The sequence below is a fragment of the Notolepis coatsorum genome (genome assembly GCF_963971535.1).
Source record: "Notolepis coatsorum genome assembly, chromosome: 14".
Lineage (NCBI taxonomy): Eukaryota > Metazoa > Chordata > Actinopteri > Aulopiformes > Paralepididae > Notolepis > Notolepis coatsorum.
In genome coordinates, this window is record NC_140178.1 from 65,807,467 (window position 1) to 65,826,159 (window position 18,693).

An 18,693-nucleotide genomic window follows, 5' to 3' on the forward strand; every position below is an offset into this window, starting at 1 on the left:
TTGCACATGAGCTCAGCTATTGATGGCACTGGCTGCCCATGGGTTCAATTAGGATAATACAGGGAGAGGGGCAGATATGGGCGGCTATTTAAGTGAGGGGTATATCTCTTCCTGACAGTTATGGTCCAAATGCAACAAATGGCACCTCGGTGGCTGTGAGAGGCGCCATATGAGTCCTCTCCTGATGAAACACACTAGTGTGGCAGGTCAACCGTGTGGAGACGATACCAGGCTGAGCCGCGTAGCCTGTTCTTGCTGGGCTAACAACACGGCCCTGAGAGCAGCCTATTCCCATTCACGTAATAGGGCTCATTTAGAAAACAGTGGTATGATGGTGCACTGAGTGCACGGTCTAGCCAGCCGACCATAAAGAGTCCCACTCAGCGTGACTCTCTCTCTAAACTATTGCACTTCTGGCTCTCCTGCTCTGTCTAGATTGAAAGAGCCGAGGCCCTGACAGTTGAACGGAGCAAAAGCAAAAGTAAACAAGTAATACAAATACACACATGTATCGTATGGTCGGATATGTTCAACCTTAGCGAGACCATCTCACGTGGCGCCATAAAAGGAGGAATGGTTGTGAGCGGCAGACGGGACAAAGAAATGCTCTCAGCCTTCTACTCTTCTGGGCTGAACTTTTATTGTGATTGATTGGGGCCTTGACTGTGGCTTCGCTGTGCTAAGAAAACAGCCCACTGTACATTGGCCCCGGTGCACATTGTGTGAAATTGAATAGGGAGGCCATAAAATGGAGCTGGAGACACTGACCCAAGCACACTGAGCTTGTGGGCTATCTGAGGCACCCTGGACAGCCGGTTCATAGCAGCATAACACTGCAGACAGAGCTCTATAGAGAGTGGTGGGTGGACTGTTTGCTTTCTTTACCCCGGGGAAATGGTGACTGCCTTTCAGCCGCTATAGGACAGCATGTTAAGCCTACAGTCACTTAGATAACCTGGTCTTTCTCTCCACACCTCAGCAGCCTACAACAAGTCTAGTGGATAGACTTCCTGTCTAAAACACATCTATCTGAGTAGTCAACGTGGCTGTGGTATTAATGGTTTAGCTGTTTGTCCAAGGAAAGAGAGAATGGAAGGAGACCTGCATACGTGGAAGAAAACATTCCATCTAAATAGTCTCATCTCAAAGCTTGACCTACTGAGTACTTTATCATTCTGACCCACTCACCCTGCCCTCTCCTTGTTAGCATGCCATAGCTTTCGCTATTCCCTGCGCCAGCCATGCCAGGGCAATAGGGCACTGCTAATGTGCTTGGTGGGTCATTAATTCTTGGGATGGGAAGAGGCAGAGCAGGCAGACTTTTGCTGTTTGGTAGTGGGTGGAAGGAGGGGGTGCAGAGCAGATGTTTGTGTTGGCCAGTGAGGGAAGCCAGGGTACAGTATGCCAGTCCAATCACCATATCCATGCCCGGCAACAGCTGCCCAAACACATTTTAGCCTGGCAAAGAGAGAGGGAGAGGGACTGGATCAACTTTAGCCCATGATTAGTAACGCTTCCCTCAGTCCTTCAACCCAGAATAAGATAAATTATTTAAATTACAAGTCCTGGGTACTGAGGAATGTTAGTGATCTGAAGCCAGTCTGCCTTTTAAGCCAAAGTGAAACTTGTCATGTGACATGAATAGTGATCCTAGACCAGAATGGCTATTCTTCGAGGCATGTGGGCCTAGATACTTGTTAGACACTGATAAATGAAAATCATTTTCAAAAGCAAGTTTGTCTGCCACATCATGGTAACATTGTCCTGTGCAGCACTATGCTTTTTCCATCGTAGAGAGATGGGAATCTTAGCAGGAGGGACAGAAAGAGAAGGAGCCATAGACTGTAACCCAGATTTTTTGCTGGCGATGGTAAAAATATAACAATGTATGCGCATACATAGACCCCAGAACAAGGACAGTTCATTTAACTCTCTCCTGCCTCTCTGCTCAACTGATACAAGCCATTCATCACCGCCCACCATCATATCTGTGTGCTGCATGGAAAGGATAGTGCATGTGTGCGTGTGCACACACACAAGCATGCGTGTGTGCAGGCATGTATATGGAAACAGATTGTAGTTCCATATCTCCGGTGAAGTCTTGATCGTGTGGTATAATGTTAATCCCCAGGCATTCATGAGCCCAGATTGGGATCAAGGCCTTACGGTCAGCATCTAGCCAACTCTCAGACTATGCTGCCATCTACTGATTACCCCATGAACATCATTTGCTATACCAAAATAGTATGCAAGTGATTTGTGTATTTCAAGACCTTGTACTTTTATCATTGCAGCTCAAGGTGTGACCAACTACCAGCTTCTGTGGCTCCTCTCTTCATCCCTTTGTCCTGCGGACTGACATCCCAATGGACCATATTCACAGTGGCCATTTTGTGCCTTAATATAAGATAAGTTATTCCTTTATTGATCCCCTTGTGGAAATTCAGGAACAAGGTGGAAAGGAACCGAACCTGAGCATGACATAAGTGCAAAATGGCCACCGTGCGAATATGGTCAATGGTGTCATCTCTTTCCTGAATTATTGATGTCACCTACGGCTGGTCCCATGGTGTGTATCTGTGACCTACCACTGGTCCCATGGTGTCTCCATCACCTACCACTGGTCCCATGGTGTGTCTCCATCACCTACCACTGGTCCCATGGTGTGTCTCCGTCACCTACCACTGGTCCCATGGTGTGCATCTGTGACCTACCACTGGTCCCATGGTGTCTCCATCACCTACCTCTGGTCCCATGGTGTGTCTCCGTTGTTCAACACCAGTTTGTTATGTGATGTCTCATGACTGCAGTGAGCTGACCACCAGACATTCCACACTATAAACTTAGCCTTGTGCAGCCTGACTGTCTGAAGACAGACTTTACACTAAAGTCCCTCTGTTTGTTTTCCAGGCACTGGTTTTCTTGTTCCACTCAAAACTCAATAATACATTATTTCTAAGAGTCCTAATCATTTTCAGCCAAATAAAAGAGTAATCTTTCCTTGAATAAAGCTCTGGGTGTGTTTAGCTGGTAATTCAATTAGCTACTTGGTTGCAAGCTTTTGTCACATGCCTAAATTAATTAGCACTTTCAAATGGAGGCCTGAGCCTTACATGGAATGTAATGCTTGCGTTCCAAATTCAAAGCCCTATTCAAAACAGGCCTATCATATGAGATATTGTGTGCTGCACAAAAGAAAGCTCACTTTCCTTGGCACTAATCTACCATTTCGAAATGTTGTTTCTCTATGTTTGGTAGCTGAATTTCCAGTAATAATGAGAAGGCATGTAGGAGCTGTCATAGTACAGATAGATAACTAATCATGTTTTTTATCACTGGCCCATTCATCAACTCTTAACTTAGTACAGGTTGTGTGTGTGTGGGGGGGGGGGGGGTGGAGGATTCAAGGGAGGCTAGTAATAAGGACTTGCAGTAGAAGGTAGCAGTGGATTACGTGTGGTGCATTAATGTAAGTAATCTGTTACCTTGTGCCTGTGACAAGACAAGGACATGTAGTGTGCTAATTAAAGGAACCTTTCATTTCTCCTCCCTCAGACACAGGTCATATCTCATTAAGAATGGTCTGAGTGCATGGGGAGTCATTCATTACCATCCAACTGGAAGAAAAGGGGGGGGTGGAAGGGATCCCGTTATTATCATGTAAAAATAGCAACACAGTCACTAATGTAAAACCAGTCAATGGGATACTTAATAAAATAATGTGTGTGTGCTACCAACATGTGTGTGTACAAATATAGTAAGTATAACAGTTAATTCTTCAAAAACATCCATCTTTATTTTCAAATGTAGGTGAATTTACAAAAAAAGAAAAAAAAATTATAACTTCAATGGCAGGTAAATGTCATGTACACCCCTAAATACAAAAAAATATATCATCATAAAAATAAACCACATCTTCAAAATGCTTTTGATTTCAGATAACACACCAAATACAGTCATTAGAGTAGGACTGTTGCGCATGTTCCCCCACAGCAGTCAGCAATGTAACAAATCCCACTTAAAAAGATAAGGAAGAGAAATGCACAGCCTTGTGGTCAGTGCTTATACCTGGATGTTCAGTGCACAGGGACAATCATACGGCAACCATCATAAGTTAATGCACCAGCAGGAATCGAAAGGCTTGCTTGCACCGAGGACATTTTAGTGGCTTCAGCCATATTGCAACCAAGGGCTGAGGGAATGTATTTTCCTCCCGACAATAGGGTATTTGGTCCTCTCTGTTCTACATGTGGGGCACAGGACAGACATGAGTAAATTTCCATACATGCTGACTTGTCACATCAAAGCCACCTCCATATTAGAGAGCAGAAAACTGATTTGATTCAACTTCCTACTTCAATCAAATGTGGGAAGCCAATAGCTAGCCCGTAACAATGTGGAAGCAAATATATAATCCAAGTGCAAATCCTCCCAGAGACTGAACCATGTGCTCATAATACGCAGTTCATATTCAGCATATAACCCAACACCAGTTACCCTATGAAGAGACTAAACAAGTCATAATGACCGGCCTAACATTGTTGCATTTCTGCAAGCCCTGTAGTAATGTTTTCCCACAACCAGGCATGGATTCATCATCAACAATCAGTCACTATGAGGCTCTTTGAGCAGCATGTAAACCAGACTGGCCAGAAAACAAGTGGGTCACAAAAAATGTTTCAAGTCGATCACACAGTTATTATTGCTAACATATGATTATCACTTTCTTTAATTCTAATAATGAACCAATAACCAACCTCAGCTACTAGGCCACAGACTAGTCTCCTTCCACAGATATGCAGAGAAGACAGGGCTGTGAGATATCATGAGAGCAGGAGATGAGGAGTGGGGGGAGGGGGGGTGGAGCCGAGTGATATCACCCACCATGTGATGTTCTGGCATGCTTTAGGGGCTTTAGTCCTCTGGCAGCACACAGAGGCATACTGCTGAGGAGGAATCATGTGTCTCCAAGCTGGCCTCTGCTCTGCAGGCTCTGGAAGTGGGCTTCCCTCAAGAGGCGATTGATCTGATGGTAGGAGACCGGGTTGGTGGGGCCAGCCGGCTCTGTGGAGTGGGCTGAGCTGAGGGGACTGCAGGTGCCAGGAGCCAGAGGGCCCGCCACGCTGTCCACAGCACACTGACTGCTGCCGCTGCTGCTTCCAACTGCATGCTCTGGACTGCTGATCCCACTGCTCTCACTGTTGGATGACTGGAACAGGACAGACCCAAGCACAAAATATTAACCACATCTTCATTCATTATTTAGCTAGCTACCGCTTCCTTATCGTGACTTCTGATGACAAACACGTCACTGTTTCCAAGTAGTCTTAAGGTGGCAGTATACTGAAAACGAATGTGAATTTCCCCCGAAATAGAAACAGTTGTATATGTTGCCGCCGATATATTTGCATGGCTCTGCAGCCTAGACGTTGCCACAGGAAACGGTGTGCGGAGCATCCAATCAGTTGGGCTGGCGAGCAGGTGCACACTGTGGTGGCTGAAGCCAATGTGGAGCTTTGTATTCTCCGCAAATGTGTCATATTGCTCCAACTACCCTTCTGAAGTTAATTTCCGCAATGATTATACTGTCACCAAGGTTTGGATATGGACACAGGAGACTGACAAAGCAATAATGAGACACTATTATCTCTTACCTCAGAGTCCCAGGCATCTCGGCCGGGCTCAGGGGAGAGTGGGTGATTTCTACTCAGTCTCTTGGCTTGGGGCACCAGTTGGCCATTCTCCTCATCACCACCACTGCGCTGGCGTTTCCTTTCAGGATAAGGAGAACAACACACATAAAATCAGGAAAACATACACAAAGCACTCAACTAAAACAAATCAAATCATAAAACAAATCATAGAATAGGCCTTACTACCTGCTTTAAAAATACAAATACAATACAAAATAACCCAGTAGTTACCAAAACCATCACCAGTACTGTATGCGTATGGTCTGATTTTAATATTTTGCTATGGCTGGTTCAAGTTGTATTTATCAAATATAACGCTAGTGCTAAGATGACAACAAGCTCACCTGTTTTCAGTCAACATATGACAACGTCAAATTCATCAATGTTGATGAACACGCTTTCTATAAGTATCCAAATCAGACTGGAAGCCCACAGATTGACGTTGTCGGCGTCAGTGACTGGTGGTCGGTTCCGTTAGGATCAGTTGTTGGCCTATTCAGTTGAGTCAGCGAGCTGGCTAGTTAGCAAACTAGCAACGTTAAGCGAGGAGTGAACAATACACCTTTCACAATTTGTGTTATCCTGAAAATAAGTTAATTAATCAGACTTCCGGGTAACTAACTATTGAATGTGTGGTGAGGACAAAAATACAACTGGGCGTTGTGTAGCTAACAGGCAACCGATCTGTAACACGGCTAACGTTAGCTCAATGCTATCTCGAGCTGCTGCTGGCTAGCCAACCCTTTCGATCCCTTTAAAATACGCCGAAGCAATGATAGCGAACGTTAGGCGAGCGTAGTTTGCTATGTAACTGTTGTTAACGACAAAACACGCGTGGAAGAAAAAGTCAACTAGCGGGTGTCTGTCAGAAAGCGAGTTACTGTCACTACAACCGTCTCTAACCAGGCTAGCTCCTCTCAGCGACCTGAACCAGTGCAGCAGTGACAACCAACCATATTGTTTACATGTTACTGCGACTGCGCAGTCATACGGTGGCGTGCCGCTGCGCACACAGTCGCAAAGACAAAACGAGTTACGGTTGCTCTAATAATCAAATACAAATAATATGAGCATATATTCATACAAATATAACCTCAACGATTAACATTTTACATTAGCGAATTTGTTGGTGGTCAATCAGCTCCAATGTCCTGCCATGTGTCTATTCTGCCACAAGATGTCACTGTTTACAATAACATAATTTAGCATTTTCACCAAATTGTAACAAACTGGCGATTGTAAATATTGGCAATATGAATTAATATACCACATTTTGTGTACTAGTGTGAAGGGACAATCAGCTGCCTATTAGGCCCGCAGTAACCGGCTATATGTACATTTTATATTTATTTATAATATAATATTCAAATATTAGGGGGAATCTATACAATTCCATCGATCATGTCATAGTGAATCAGTGCATTGCGGGTATCAAAGGAAGGGATACATGTAACAGATATCATATTGATATTTTAGAACCCGGAAGTTTATAGTCTGTAGTGCACTGTATGTAAAAACGCCCCCGCAAATGACTCCAGCGAAGGAAGCAGGCGAGATTAGCAGGGATTCACAGCGGCAGCCCCAGTATATCAAGGAAAATAAAAATGGGCAACACCGACTCTAAATTGAATTTCAGGAAAGCAGTGATACAATTGACAACCAAAACACAGGTAGGCTATTTAAAAGCAATATAATAAATTATTATCAGTGACGAAAAGCTCACCAGATGGTGTATTGCGAGAACATCACCGAGGAGATGGATAGAGCAAACGCTACCTCTAAACGCAGCTGTATTGGTTTCACGTTAGGCATAGCCTGTTTACTGCCAGCTAAATTGTTATCAATAAATAACACGTGTAACTGATCAATATAGCAAATAAATAAAATAAGGATTGCTGCACCCTTTTCCATAATAGGCTATGCTACTGTCATTTGCATTGTTGTTTTCATAAATGGGCCTATTCTATAATTAATAAGTCGTCTATGATGCTAGTCAGTTTATGTTACACGACCCCTAGCTATGTTCGTTTTAACCATTACATTTACGATTGCGCAGCTAAATCAATTGATTGATGACGTAGGTACCATATAAACAATGCTTCCAGATGCAGCAGGTGGACTGTGCTGAGATTAGAGCCTGCCAGATCAGGTTACAGTTGTTGTCTAGTTACACGACTAGGCTTTTTTAGTCTATGGGCTGTGATGTTAGACCAGAAACAAAACAGGCAGTTCATTAATATGATGAAATGGACAAGCTAACTGACATTTAAGAAATCTGTCTATTACCTCACAATTACAATTGTCTTGTTTTACTGTTACATTTGCACTCTGGTTGGAAACCAAACTTATTTTCGTTGTACTGTACTTGTGCTGTATAATGACAATAAATTATGAATCTAATCTAATAAAAAAAATCTGATTCACGTAAATTGAGCGATTTTGGTCCAAAATCATCAATATGGGAGACAGAGATTCTAATGTAAACCTTATTCTCTCCAGCCTGTGGAGGCAACAGACGATGCCTTCTGGGACCAGTTCTGGGCAGACACTGCCACCACGGTGCAAGACGTTTTTGCTCTGGTGCCATCTGCAGAGATTAGAGCTGTTAGAGAGGAGTCCCCATCAAATCTGGCAACCCTGTGCTATAAGGTACAGTATGATATCGCTGTCTGGGCTGCGGTCAGCTGTAAGGAGTTACAGTATATGATAATATAAACCTGTCTGTTTTTGGTAAGAAGGAGATCACCTAATACTGTATGGCAAAACAAGTGTGTTGTGAGGCATAGTAATGGAATACTGTTGTTATGAAACAATGCAGGACCCACTCCCCCTCATGAGAGCCTGGCTGGCAGAGTCTTCTGTCAGCAAATCAGAACAGAGTGCTCTCATATGTAGGAAAGAAGCAAAGCAAACTCGCCTCCCTTCCCTTTTCCCTTCCCGTCTCCTCCTTTCTGCTTCCTTTTGAAGCCGCCTATCAGAAACTAAACAGACATAGTACCGGGGTTCACAGCTCCCTAATGAAACATGCAGGTGGAGCAAAACATAGCCCTGGAAGCCGATTCAAGGGTTTGTTTATGTGCTTTAGACATGACTTGCAGTCTGCTTTTTATTAAAAAGTTGTAACTGATTATCATTCATTAGTCTTTGTTAATGTAATCTCTGTGGGTATGTGTGTGAGAGAGAGAGAGAGAGAGAGAGAGAGAGAGAGAGAGAGAGAGAGAGAGAGAGAGAGAGAGAGAGAGAGAGAGAGAGAGAGAGAGAGAGAGAGAGAGAGAGAGAGAGAGAGAGAAGGTTTCTGACAAGGTTCTTATACTATATTACACTAATCACACTGGGCTTATTTTAGAGAGAAAGAGAGAGAAAGAGAGGAAGTGTGTGTGTGTGTGTGTCTCTTACTTTTGAAACAGCACTGTGCAATACTACACCTACTGTAGACCTCAGTATATTTTTACTGTATTTATTTACTGTATATTTTATTCCATTTTTTTCCATCTACTCTTATCTTAGGCAATTTGATTTGTTTTATTATTTTTATTCGTGACCTGTTCTGTCTAAATGTTTAATGTTGAGCAATTTGCAGTGTAAAATTTCCCTCTGCATAATAAAAGTATTTCTATTCTATTCTATGTGTGTGTGTGTGTGTGTCTAAACTGCACTATCACTGTCTTCATCTGTCTATTCCAGGTCAAAACGTGATTGATTGATTGATTGAAAATTGTATTAACAGATTGCAGAATGGGTACAATACAGTACAGCTCAATACACACAATTGTTAAGGGGTTGCAGACCAGAGAAAGACTTTTGTCTTGTTTACATCAGGGTCCCCCATTTTCAATTCATCATAACATATATGACATACATGACATACAGATAGACAGTACTGCTACTATACATTTATGACATACCAGATTTACAAATACAGTACTGTTTGTGATACAAAAAAAGTCTAAAAAAAGAGAGTATATACATTTGACGAAGAAACTGTACATTGGAGGAGGTTGGGGGGGTGGGGGGGGGGGAACTGTACATTGGAGGTGGTTGGGTGGGTGGGGTGGGTGACTAGGCGGGGTGGGGGGTAACTGTACATTGGATTATCCACGAAACCTTACTTGGTCCCAAGAAAAGAGTCTCGTGTATAATTGGGTTAGGACATTTACTGTACATTGGAGGGGGTTGGGTTAGGACATTTACAGGGGCCAGTTTCGAATAGCAGTCTCCTGTAGGTGCTCTTTGAGAGTGGTTTTGAAAGTGGGTAGTGATTCGCATTCCTTTACAGCTGTGGGTACTGGGTAGGGCGTTCCACATTGATGTGGCATAATTGCAAAATGTGTTTTGTCCCTTGTTTGAGCCGAATCTGGGTTTCACATCCCCTTAACAATTGTGTGTATTGAGCTGTACTGTATTGTACCCATTCTGCAATCTGTTAATAAAATGTTCAATCAATCAATCAATCAATCAATCAATCAATCACATGATTTGTGGAGCTCCCTCTGGTGTTGTGGTCGTGGTATTCACTGACCTTTGGGAAGTAATTTGACATGTACATGGGTACCTTAATAGTTGTGTAATGTATCTTGTAGACCAGGCCCATTGCAAGTTGCTGTACTCTGTCGTCTACTCTAAGCCATCCTAGGTTGTAAAGTGGGCAGGGGTGAGGTGGGTTCTAGGAGTAAGGTCAAGCAGTAGTCTGACCAGTTTGTTTTGTGATGTTTGTAATTTTGTTTTTAGCGCCTTTGAGGTGCTTTGGTAGTACCATGAGGTGCAAGCATAGTCGTAGTACCCTTGAATGAGTGCTCCTGCCAGAGTCTTCAGGGTATTCTTGTTTACCAGAGAGGAGATCCGGTACAAGAATTAGGGATGTCAAGGCGGCTGGGTGGCGCAGCGGACTAAGAGCTCGTCACCAATGCGAGAGACACTGGTATCGAATCCGGCTGTCAGCGGTGCCTCCGGCTTGGCCGGCCGTCATACTGGCTCAATTGGCAGAGTCAGCGGGCGGGAAGCCGGTGGGTGGGTCCGGGTCGTTGTAAACAGCGACTCCTACAGTTCGGTCGGGGCGCCTGCACAGCGAGGGAAGGATCTGGAGGGAGGTAGTGTGATTTTCCACACGTTACACTCTTCCAGTGAGAGTCGGCGCTGCCAGGTGAAAAGAAGTGGTGGGCTGGGTACACATGTGTCGGAGGAAGCATGTGATAGTCTCCGCCCTCCCAGACTGACGGTAGGGGGTAGAGTGCGCAACGACCAGGAAGGGGATTGGGAATTGGCATAACGACTAACATTGGGAGGGGAGAAAAACGGAAAAAGAAGGGGGAAAAAAGATAATTAAAAAAATCTAGTTCGTTGGTTGACTTTTTTTTATTACATTGGATGCCATTTTGTCACAGGAAAGATTTGCCTCTAGGATGGAACCTAGGTATGTAATTTCATCTTTCCTTGTGACAATATTGTCACCCACTGTAACTAAGAAGCCGTCGGTCTTGCTGAGTTTGTTATTTGAACCGAAGAGAATGGACTCTGTTTTACCCAGGTGTAATGATAGTTTGTTATCAGCGAGCCAGGTGCAGATTTTGCCTAGTTCCGAGCTGAGTGTTTTTTCAACCTGTAACTTGTTCTTGTCAGAGACCAGCAGGGCTGAGTCGTCCGCGAACAGGAACAAGTTGCAGTCACAAGCTGACGACATGTAATTTGCATAAATTAGGAACAGTAGCGGACCTAGTATGCTTCCTTGTGGAACACCACAGCTCACTGTGAGGGGGGGGATAGGGTACCGTTTACCTCCACCATCTGTTCTCTCCCCTCCAGGTAGGATTGCATCCATCTTACTGATTGACAAGCTAAAAGCAATTGGTTTTGATAGTCTATCAGAATGTAGTGATTGACAGTGTCGAAGGCCTTTTGTAAGTCCAGCATGACCATGCCGCAGTATTTGCCCGCGTCCACCTCTTGTTTGATGTGGTCGTTCAAATAGAGATGTTCTGAAGCCAGATTGGAATTTGTAGATTCGATTTTTCTCCGCAAGGTACTTTTCGACCTGTTCGTATACTATTTTTTCCATGACTTTCGAGATGGAGGTGAGAATAGAAACAGGGCGGTAGTTGCCTGGGTCTAATTTGCTGCCCTTTTTGTGCAGGGGGGTTACTCTCGCAATTTTGAAGTCTTTGGATACGTGTCCCTGTTTTATGGAGAGGTTTATTATGTGTGTGATGACTGGGGTGATGGCGGCTGCTGAGTCTCTGAGGAATTTGGAGCGGATATTGTCATGGCCAGTGGCCTTGTTTGGTTGGAGGGCGCTCAGTTTTTTGAGTACCTCAGCTGTTCTTACCATTTCAAGTTTGAAGTTGTCTTTGTGGACCCCTAGGTTTTTGTAGTATGCTACTATGTGTTCTACCCCAAAATGCCCTGAGTGGGAGGGTAGTTTATTAACCAGTGTTGTGGCTATGTTTGTAAATAATATGTTTAGGTATTTGGCCACATCCAGTTTGTCTGTGATGAGTGTTTTCTGTCTTTATGTTTATGTTTGTAAATCTGGTTTTAAGCTTTTTGCTGCAGCCTAGTTGGTTGTTGAGTAATTTCCAAAGTTTGCAGGGTTTGTTTTTGTTTTCCTCGGTTTTGTCATTGATGAAATTTGTTTTTTTTCTTATAATATGCCACAAAATGACATTTTCACTCGAGACAACAGTTTTGCATTTGCACAAATAAGAAGTACATTTACTGTATAAATCCATGCATATGTGTCTATGTTTACAGAATCTCTCTCTCTCTCTCTCTCTCTCTCTCTCTCTCTCTCTCTCTCTCTCTCTCTCTCTCTCTCTGGGAATGCTTCTGTAATTTAAATACACATTCATGCCCCCACACCTCTCTCTCTCCATCAGGCTGTAGAGAAGCTGGTGCAGGGGGCGGAGTCCGGTTGCTCAACCGAAAGAGAGAAGCAAGTGGTGCTGAACTGTTCTCGCATGCTGACCCGTATCCTGCCCTATATCTTCGAGGACCAAGACTGGAGGGGCTTTTTCTGGTCCACTGTGCCTGGTGCTGGCCGGGCTGGGGTGAGTGGGCGTAGTAAGATAAGCCCAGTGTGATCAGATAATGCAATTGTGTGATGGACGCCAAGAGGTTAGAGAAGCAGGCTTGTGGCCAGGAGGTCGGCCGTTCGAACCCCCCAGCTGAGTTGCTTCCGGGGGGTGTGAATAAGTCAAACATACTGTACATATGCACACACACACACACCGTCCAAATTACATCTTGAATTATGCCAAAAAAAACACTAACGGCCTCATATCTCTATAGCCTCATATTTCCACACACACACACACACACACACACACACACACACACACACACACACACACACACACACACACACACACACACACACACACACACACACACACACACACACACACACACACACACCTTATCTTGACCTCTGAGTAGATGTCTCTTGCACACAGTGCACAGTATGATTGTCCCTTACAATGTTAGACAGACTTCATTATTATTTAATCTTTTTGTAAAACTGCAGAATAGTGCAGTCATGCATTAATATTAATATATTAATAAGAGTCTCAGGTATCCCTTAATTCTAGGGCTGTAATGATTCTGTGGGGTTTCAAAGCTTCTTCTGTTGATGAAGACAGATGCGTCACTCGTTTTGGTAATTCGTTTCCTCATTCCAGTAGTCAGTAGAATTCAAAGAAAGCTTTTTACCCCTCTCCCTATAGAGAAGGAAGTACAGGAAATAAAATCCAACAAAATGATTGGAATTGTTGTTCAGTCATTCAGTTCCAGCCATTACCTGTAATATGTGTTCACTATTCAATCATATAATCATTTTGTTTCTCTGGATAGGAGAGACTAGAACAGGGGTTTCCAGCCAGTAGATGACAAGCTACTGCTGGCTAACGACAGATTGTCTCTGTTACTAGCTAGCTCACCAGAAACCAGGCTATTCAACAGGCTGTAATGTGACTCTTGTGCACACTCAAAATGTAAATTTTCACCTCATTCTTTATTTGCTTCACACAACCAAAAGAGAAAAGGGAACACATCTAAAGTAGCATCACACAGATGGTGCCACAAAAGAAACGAAGAAGCAGCACTTATTATTTCCACCAACATATTTCTTCCTCAACAACTGACTAAAAAAGCCATGTGCCAAGAGGTTGGTAGATGTTCACCTTACAGAATATTATGACTGAGATAAGATTCCAAACAACAGTGGCTCAGGAGGTAGAGCAGTTGTCTGGTAATCTGGAGGTTCCCGGTTCAATTCCCGCTCCTCCCGGGCAGCGTGACGAAGTGTCCTTGAGCAAGACACTTAACCCCTAATTGCTCCTGATGAGCAGGTTGGCACCTTGCATGGTTGCCTCCACCGTCAGTGTGTGAATGTGTGAGTGAATGGGTAAAATGTGAGGAACAAATTGTAAAGCGCTTTGGATAAAGCGCTATATAAATGCAGCCATTTACCATTTACAATCTAAATTGAACTCAATCTAGTCTCACACTGGTGCTGCTAGAAGCCAATCAATAATGGTAAGAAGAATCGTAGGAATAATTTAAGACTATTTGAACTACATCCCTGGAATAGACAGATCTAAATCCATGTCTAATCTCAATCCTGGGCACGACCCGTTCTGTCCCTCGCAGATGGATGACTTGGATGATGATGATGATGGCGCTCGACCACTGGCTGAATCTCTGCTGCTGGCCATCGCTGACCTGCTCTTCTGTCCTGACTTTACTGTGCACAGCCATAAGAAAGGCCCTGTGAGTGTCCAGCATGATGTCATCACGTTTATCAGTTCATCGCCATCCACTGACACGTAAAAGGGATATTTCACCTCAGTTTTGCCTCTATGTACATCTACAAGTAAGTTAGCAACAACTGCTGTCCCTGTCAGTTCACTGTCAACACCACCATTTCCCCCAGGTGTCACTTCCATTTGTTGTGAGGACCAAGTCTTAATATCATACATCTGACATATAAACAAACTACCACTGTGCAGATTTCAATAAAATAGACAATTCTGAGTCAAAGGTATGTGTTTGTTTTTGGCATTTGATGTGTATTTACATATGTATTACCTTTGTATGTTTGGGGAGTGGTTACTCATGGTTACGTGCTGCCTTGATTCTAAACATTATGTGAAAAGTTGAGAGATTGTCAAACTACACTTAAGTGAGAAATAGTTCCTTTACTGACATTTGATGATTTGGAAATCACAACATTAACTAAGAAAACAAGTACATTTGACACAAGCCAAAGGTACACAATATATATAAAAATATATTAAACAGAATAATATTGCGATATGGTTTGTTTATACTTCAGAAGTATGATATTTAAAAATGTATGGAAGTGAAGTGACACCTGGGAGGACTGGTGGTGTTGACAGCCTACGACAGGTACAGCAGTGGTCACTAGTTGACTTGTAGATGACTTTAGAGGGAACACTGCTATCTTACTTGTAGATTATTTTAGTAGGACTGCTAGTTTACTAGTAGATAACTTTTAGATAGAGGTAAGACGGCAGATTATTGACAAATTATATTAAAGTGAAATATCCCTTTAAACTGTTCTGGCAGGTTATTGGATTATATTTCAAAAGTCATGCATGGACTCTTCCTTTTCTTTTCTTTTTTTACTCCAAATACTGTTTCCTTCTTCCTTCCTTCCTTCCTAGTGTAAGGCAGACCAACCTGACCTGTCAATCAAGTCTGTGTCTGAAGAGAGATTTTAGAAAGAGATTCTCACGGGCAATGTGTTGCTTCTCACCAAGGAAACTATAAAAGAAGGAAGTGTGTAAAAATATACAAGCTATCTGAGGAAATTATACTGTACATCAACCAATATATCAAAAGTTAGCTAGTTAACCATGCAACAAATTGCATATGATTCTGACATCCGAGGTAATAACCTGTTTAAAAGGTCATAAACGTCGGCCAAGCTGAAAGTTTCCACACTTGGCACCAATGTGCACTCATGCGCTACACAGTGACGTGATGACCCTTCCTTCTTTTATAGTTTCCTTGTTTTTCACCACGAAGAGCTCCTTGTTGCTTAGTAATGATATGGAATGTAGCATGGGGAAGACAGTGATCGTGTGGCTGTATCCTTCCTGTGGAACTAGCATCCTTTCTTTACCATCCTGCACAGACATCAGAAACTACTTACATACTGAATACAGGCATCAGTATTTTCAGGTGTATCAGGTACACATCTTTAGGACTAGACAGGTAGTATAGACAAAAACACCATTGCCATTCGGAACACATTACAAAATGTAAGTGAAAACAAATAAATGAAAAACATGGAAAGTTAAGATTTCCAAAGGTTTAGGTGTTCTAACTAGGATTTTATATAATTTTAAATGCGATATGTCGACCATGAACAATAAGGTGGAATAAGAACATAATTTAGCAGTTGAAAATCTACATGGTCTTCATTGCCAGCCTGATGGAATGAGGACTCTGTTAACACATTGGTTGCCAACAACGAGATTTCTCGTTATTGGCCGCCATGCGTTGGTTGCCAATAACGAGATTTCTCGTTATTTAATCGTTATTTATTTTATTAGCGATATCCATTCATTTTCCATCCGTCCAGCCTGACGTTATCATTGGGAATGGCTCTGAGCTCGAAAAGGGCAAATACCGCCCCCTATCGTCTCCCGAATGGTAATGCACATCATTGGATTGGATTGAGTGAAAAAGTGCATCAGAGAAAAACTCCGGTCCAGGGTTTTCCCATCTCTGGCAAGCAGTGTCGTGTTACCAGATTGACTGAGGACCCTCAGAGCAGCGTCGATTATGCGTTTCGGACTATAACGTTGGATCAATAAACACAATCAATATTTGGAATGGCGATCAGGAATTGGATTCATCTTTTTTCAGAACATCTGATTTGAGGTAAGGAATCTATGTTACCAGTTTTGGGTTAATCAGAGTTGTTTTTCACAGGATTCACAACGTGTGTGTGTGTCGTTAGGCGCTGAGCGCGGCACGAATAAATTATTCTTCAGCCCGCTTTTGTATTGTGCATAAGAACACAAATACTCTCGATAATCTAGCGTTTATTTGAAAACAATTCATAAATCAGCCGGAAAATGACAATGTGTTTTGTGTATTCCAGTAAATGGCTATTTTCGCGGATTTCTCTGGAATGACTAGAAATCTCAAACTATACTTGTATTCAAAACGGTATAAAACGGAAATGTACTGATGAAAAAACAATCTGTTTCGTACATGTTGACTGCAAGCAAGTCATTGATAAGCGACGGGTGTATTAGACACATAGCCATAATTTAAGATATAGTTGAATCGCTCGCAAATGTGCTTGTCCTCCCATTGATTAATGTGCTGGCATCCAAGCGATAAATCGTCATATCCGGCTGGCAACCAATGTGTTAAGCTAGGAAACCCATATTTATTTTTATATTACTTATACCATGGCCTGGGTGAATAATCGTTTCTGATTGGCCGGTAGGTGTGTGTTAAAACCGTTTAATGCACACGTAGTTCGGCTCAAGATTAATCACAGTTTTAAATGAATCCGCTACCCAACCTTCACTTCATAACCTTCATCATGGCACACGCCGTCCGCGTCACAACTGTCCCAAGCAAGTTTAGCTCAAATCCCCATCGTTTTCATTGGCTTACATGTCGTGACCTCACACAGCGCCATCTCACCATTTCAAAGAGGACAAAATATGCAGCAGCATCCCCTGGTTGGTTATATATTTTTTATGAATGATGATATTTGAGGAGCCTAATAATAGGAACTTTCATTCCACATTTTTGTATTTGTGCCTGTTTTACAAGGAACATATAAAAAACGTCATACTCCTTGCTGTTTTACAGAGGCTGTCAGTGGACCCTGTCAGTAGCACTGATGATGAGAGCTAACCTTACACGTTAATAGTATATAGTGTCTGTGGGGCAATGTTTACAACACTGGCTGACCAGGTAGGATGTGCTTCATCCAAGTTTCATCCAAATCGGATCAGAAATGTAGGAGTTATGGCTGGCATGGACCGTGCGCACGGTTTAATTACATTTCTGATCTTGTGATGTCCAGGACTCTGTGGAAGACATGCAGTCCATTGACAGCTGTGAGTATATCTGGGAGGCAGGGGTGGGCTTTGCCCAATCACCCCCACTCAACTACATCCACGACCTGAATAGGTGAGTCTATGCCATATTCGGATGTCTATGTAAGGAGATCAAAGATTCTCTGTTATCTCAGTTTGATGATGCTTTTGTTCCATGCCTCTTGTCACACACCTCTCCTTTCCATCTCCAGGACAGAGTTGCTGAGGCTGTTGCTAACGTGCTTCTCTGAGGCCATGTACCTGCCGCCCTCAGACAGCAACGTCCTCAACCCCTGGGTTACCTTCTTCAGCTCCACAGAAAATAGGTGACACACACACACACACACACACACACAGACTTGCACACATTTTGAATGCTTTATTTTAATCCACCCTTTCAGGTGTATATATTTTGGAATGTTCTCTTGGAACTTTTGAATTTGAGTGGCCTGTTGCCATTATTATCATCATCAGCTCTCTTTTTTTTATTGTCCAATCATGACTGAGGACCAAGAAAAGAGGGCGGGGTTTGAGATAGGCCAATTATACATAAATAAGATTGAAATATTCCAACATCAACAACAGGTTCATGTATCATCTCCACCACACAGCCTGGCTCTGTAATCACAGCTATAACCGAACAGAACACACACACACACACACACACACACACACACACACACACACACACACACACACACACAACACACAACACACAACACACAACACACAACACACACACACACACACACACACACACACACACACACACACACACACACACACACACAATAGGCCCTCTGTCTCCTACTGTACTCAGTCCCCCAGTGGTCAGAGGCCAAACGAGTTGAGACCGGGAACGAGATGAAGTGAGGGCCACCTCTGGCAGCTAGGGTGGTATTGTTTGACAGTGTCAA

The 18,693-nt window shown here is 43.0% G+C and overlaps 2 protein-coding genes across 2 annotated transcripts in view; one reads left to right on the top strand and one right to left on the bottom strand.

Moving 5' to 3' along the window:
• Positions 1 to 3,770: 3,770 nt before the first annotated feature.
• LOC311240932 (protein VCF1) lies at positions 3,771 to 6,661 on the bottom strand. The gene is made up of 3 exons (XM_084329554.1): positions 6,038 to 6,661; positions 5,655 to 5,772; positions 3,771 to 5,209 (listed from the first exon to the last, which is right to left on the bottom strand). Exons 1-3 carry the CDS (start codon positions 6,052 to 6,054, stop codon positions 4,958 to 4,960), a joined length of 387 nt encoding a protein of 128 aa, XP_084185680.1. The 5' UTR covers positions 6,055 to 6,661; the 3' UTR covers positions 3,771 to 4,957.
• Positions 6,662 to 7,244: 583 nt separating this feature from the next.
• Positions 7,245 to 18,693, top strand: part of hid1a (HID1 domain containing a) — a 34,175-nt gene continuing 22,726 nt past the window's right edge. The window contains exons 1-6 of the mRNA XM_084328161.1: positions 7,245 to 7,363; positions 8,193 to 8,342; positions 12,563 to 12,733; positions 14,334 to 14,453; positions 17,764 to 17,870; positions 17,989 to 18,102. Of these exons, the coding sequence (XP_084184287.1) occupies positions 7,298 to 7,363; positions 8,193 to 8,342; positions 12,563 to 12,733; positions 14,334 to 14,453; positions 17,764 to 17,870; positions 17,989 to 18,102 (728 nt within the window). The 5' untranslated portion in view covers positions 7,245 to 7,297. The remainder of the gene's footprint in view (positions 7,364 to 8,192; positions 8,343 to 12,562; positions 12,734 to 14,333; positions 14,454 to 17,763; positions 17,871 to 17,988; positions 18,103 to 18,693) is intronic.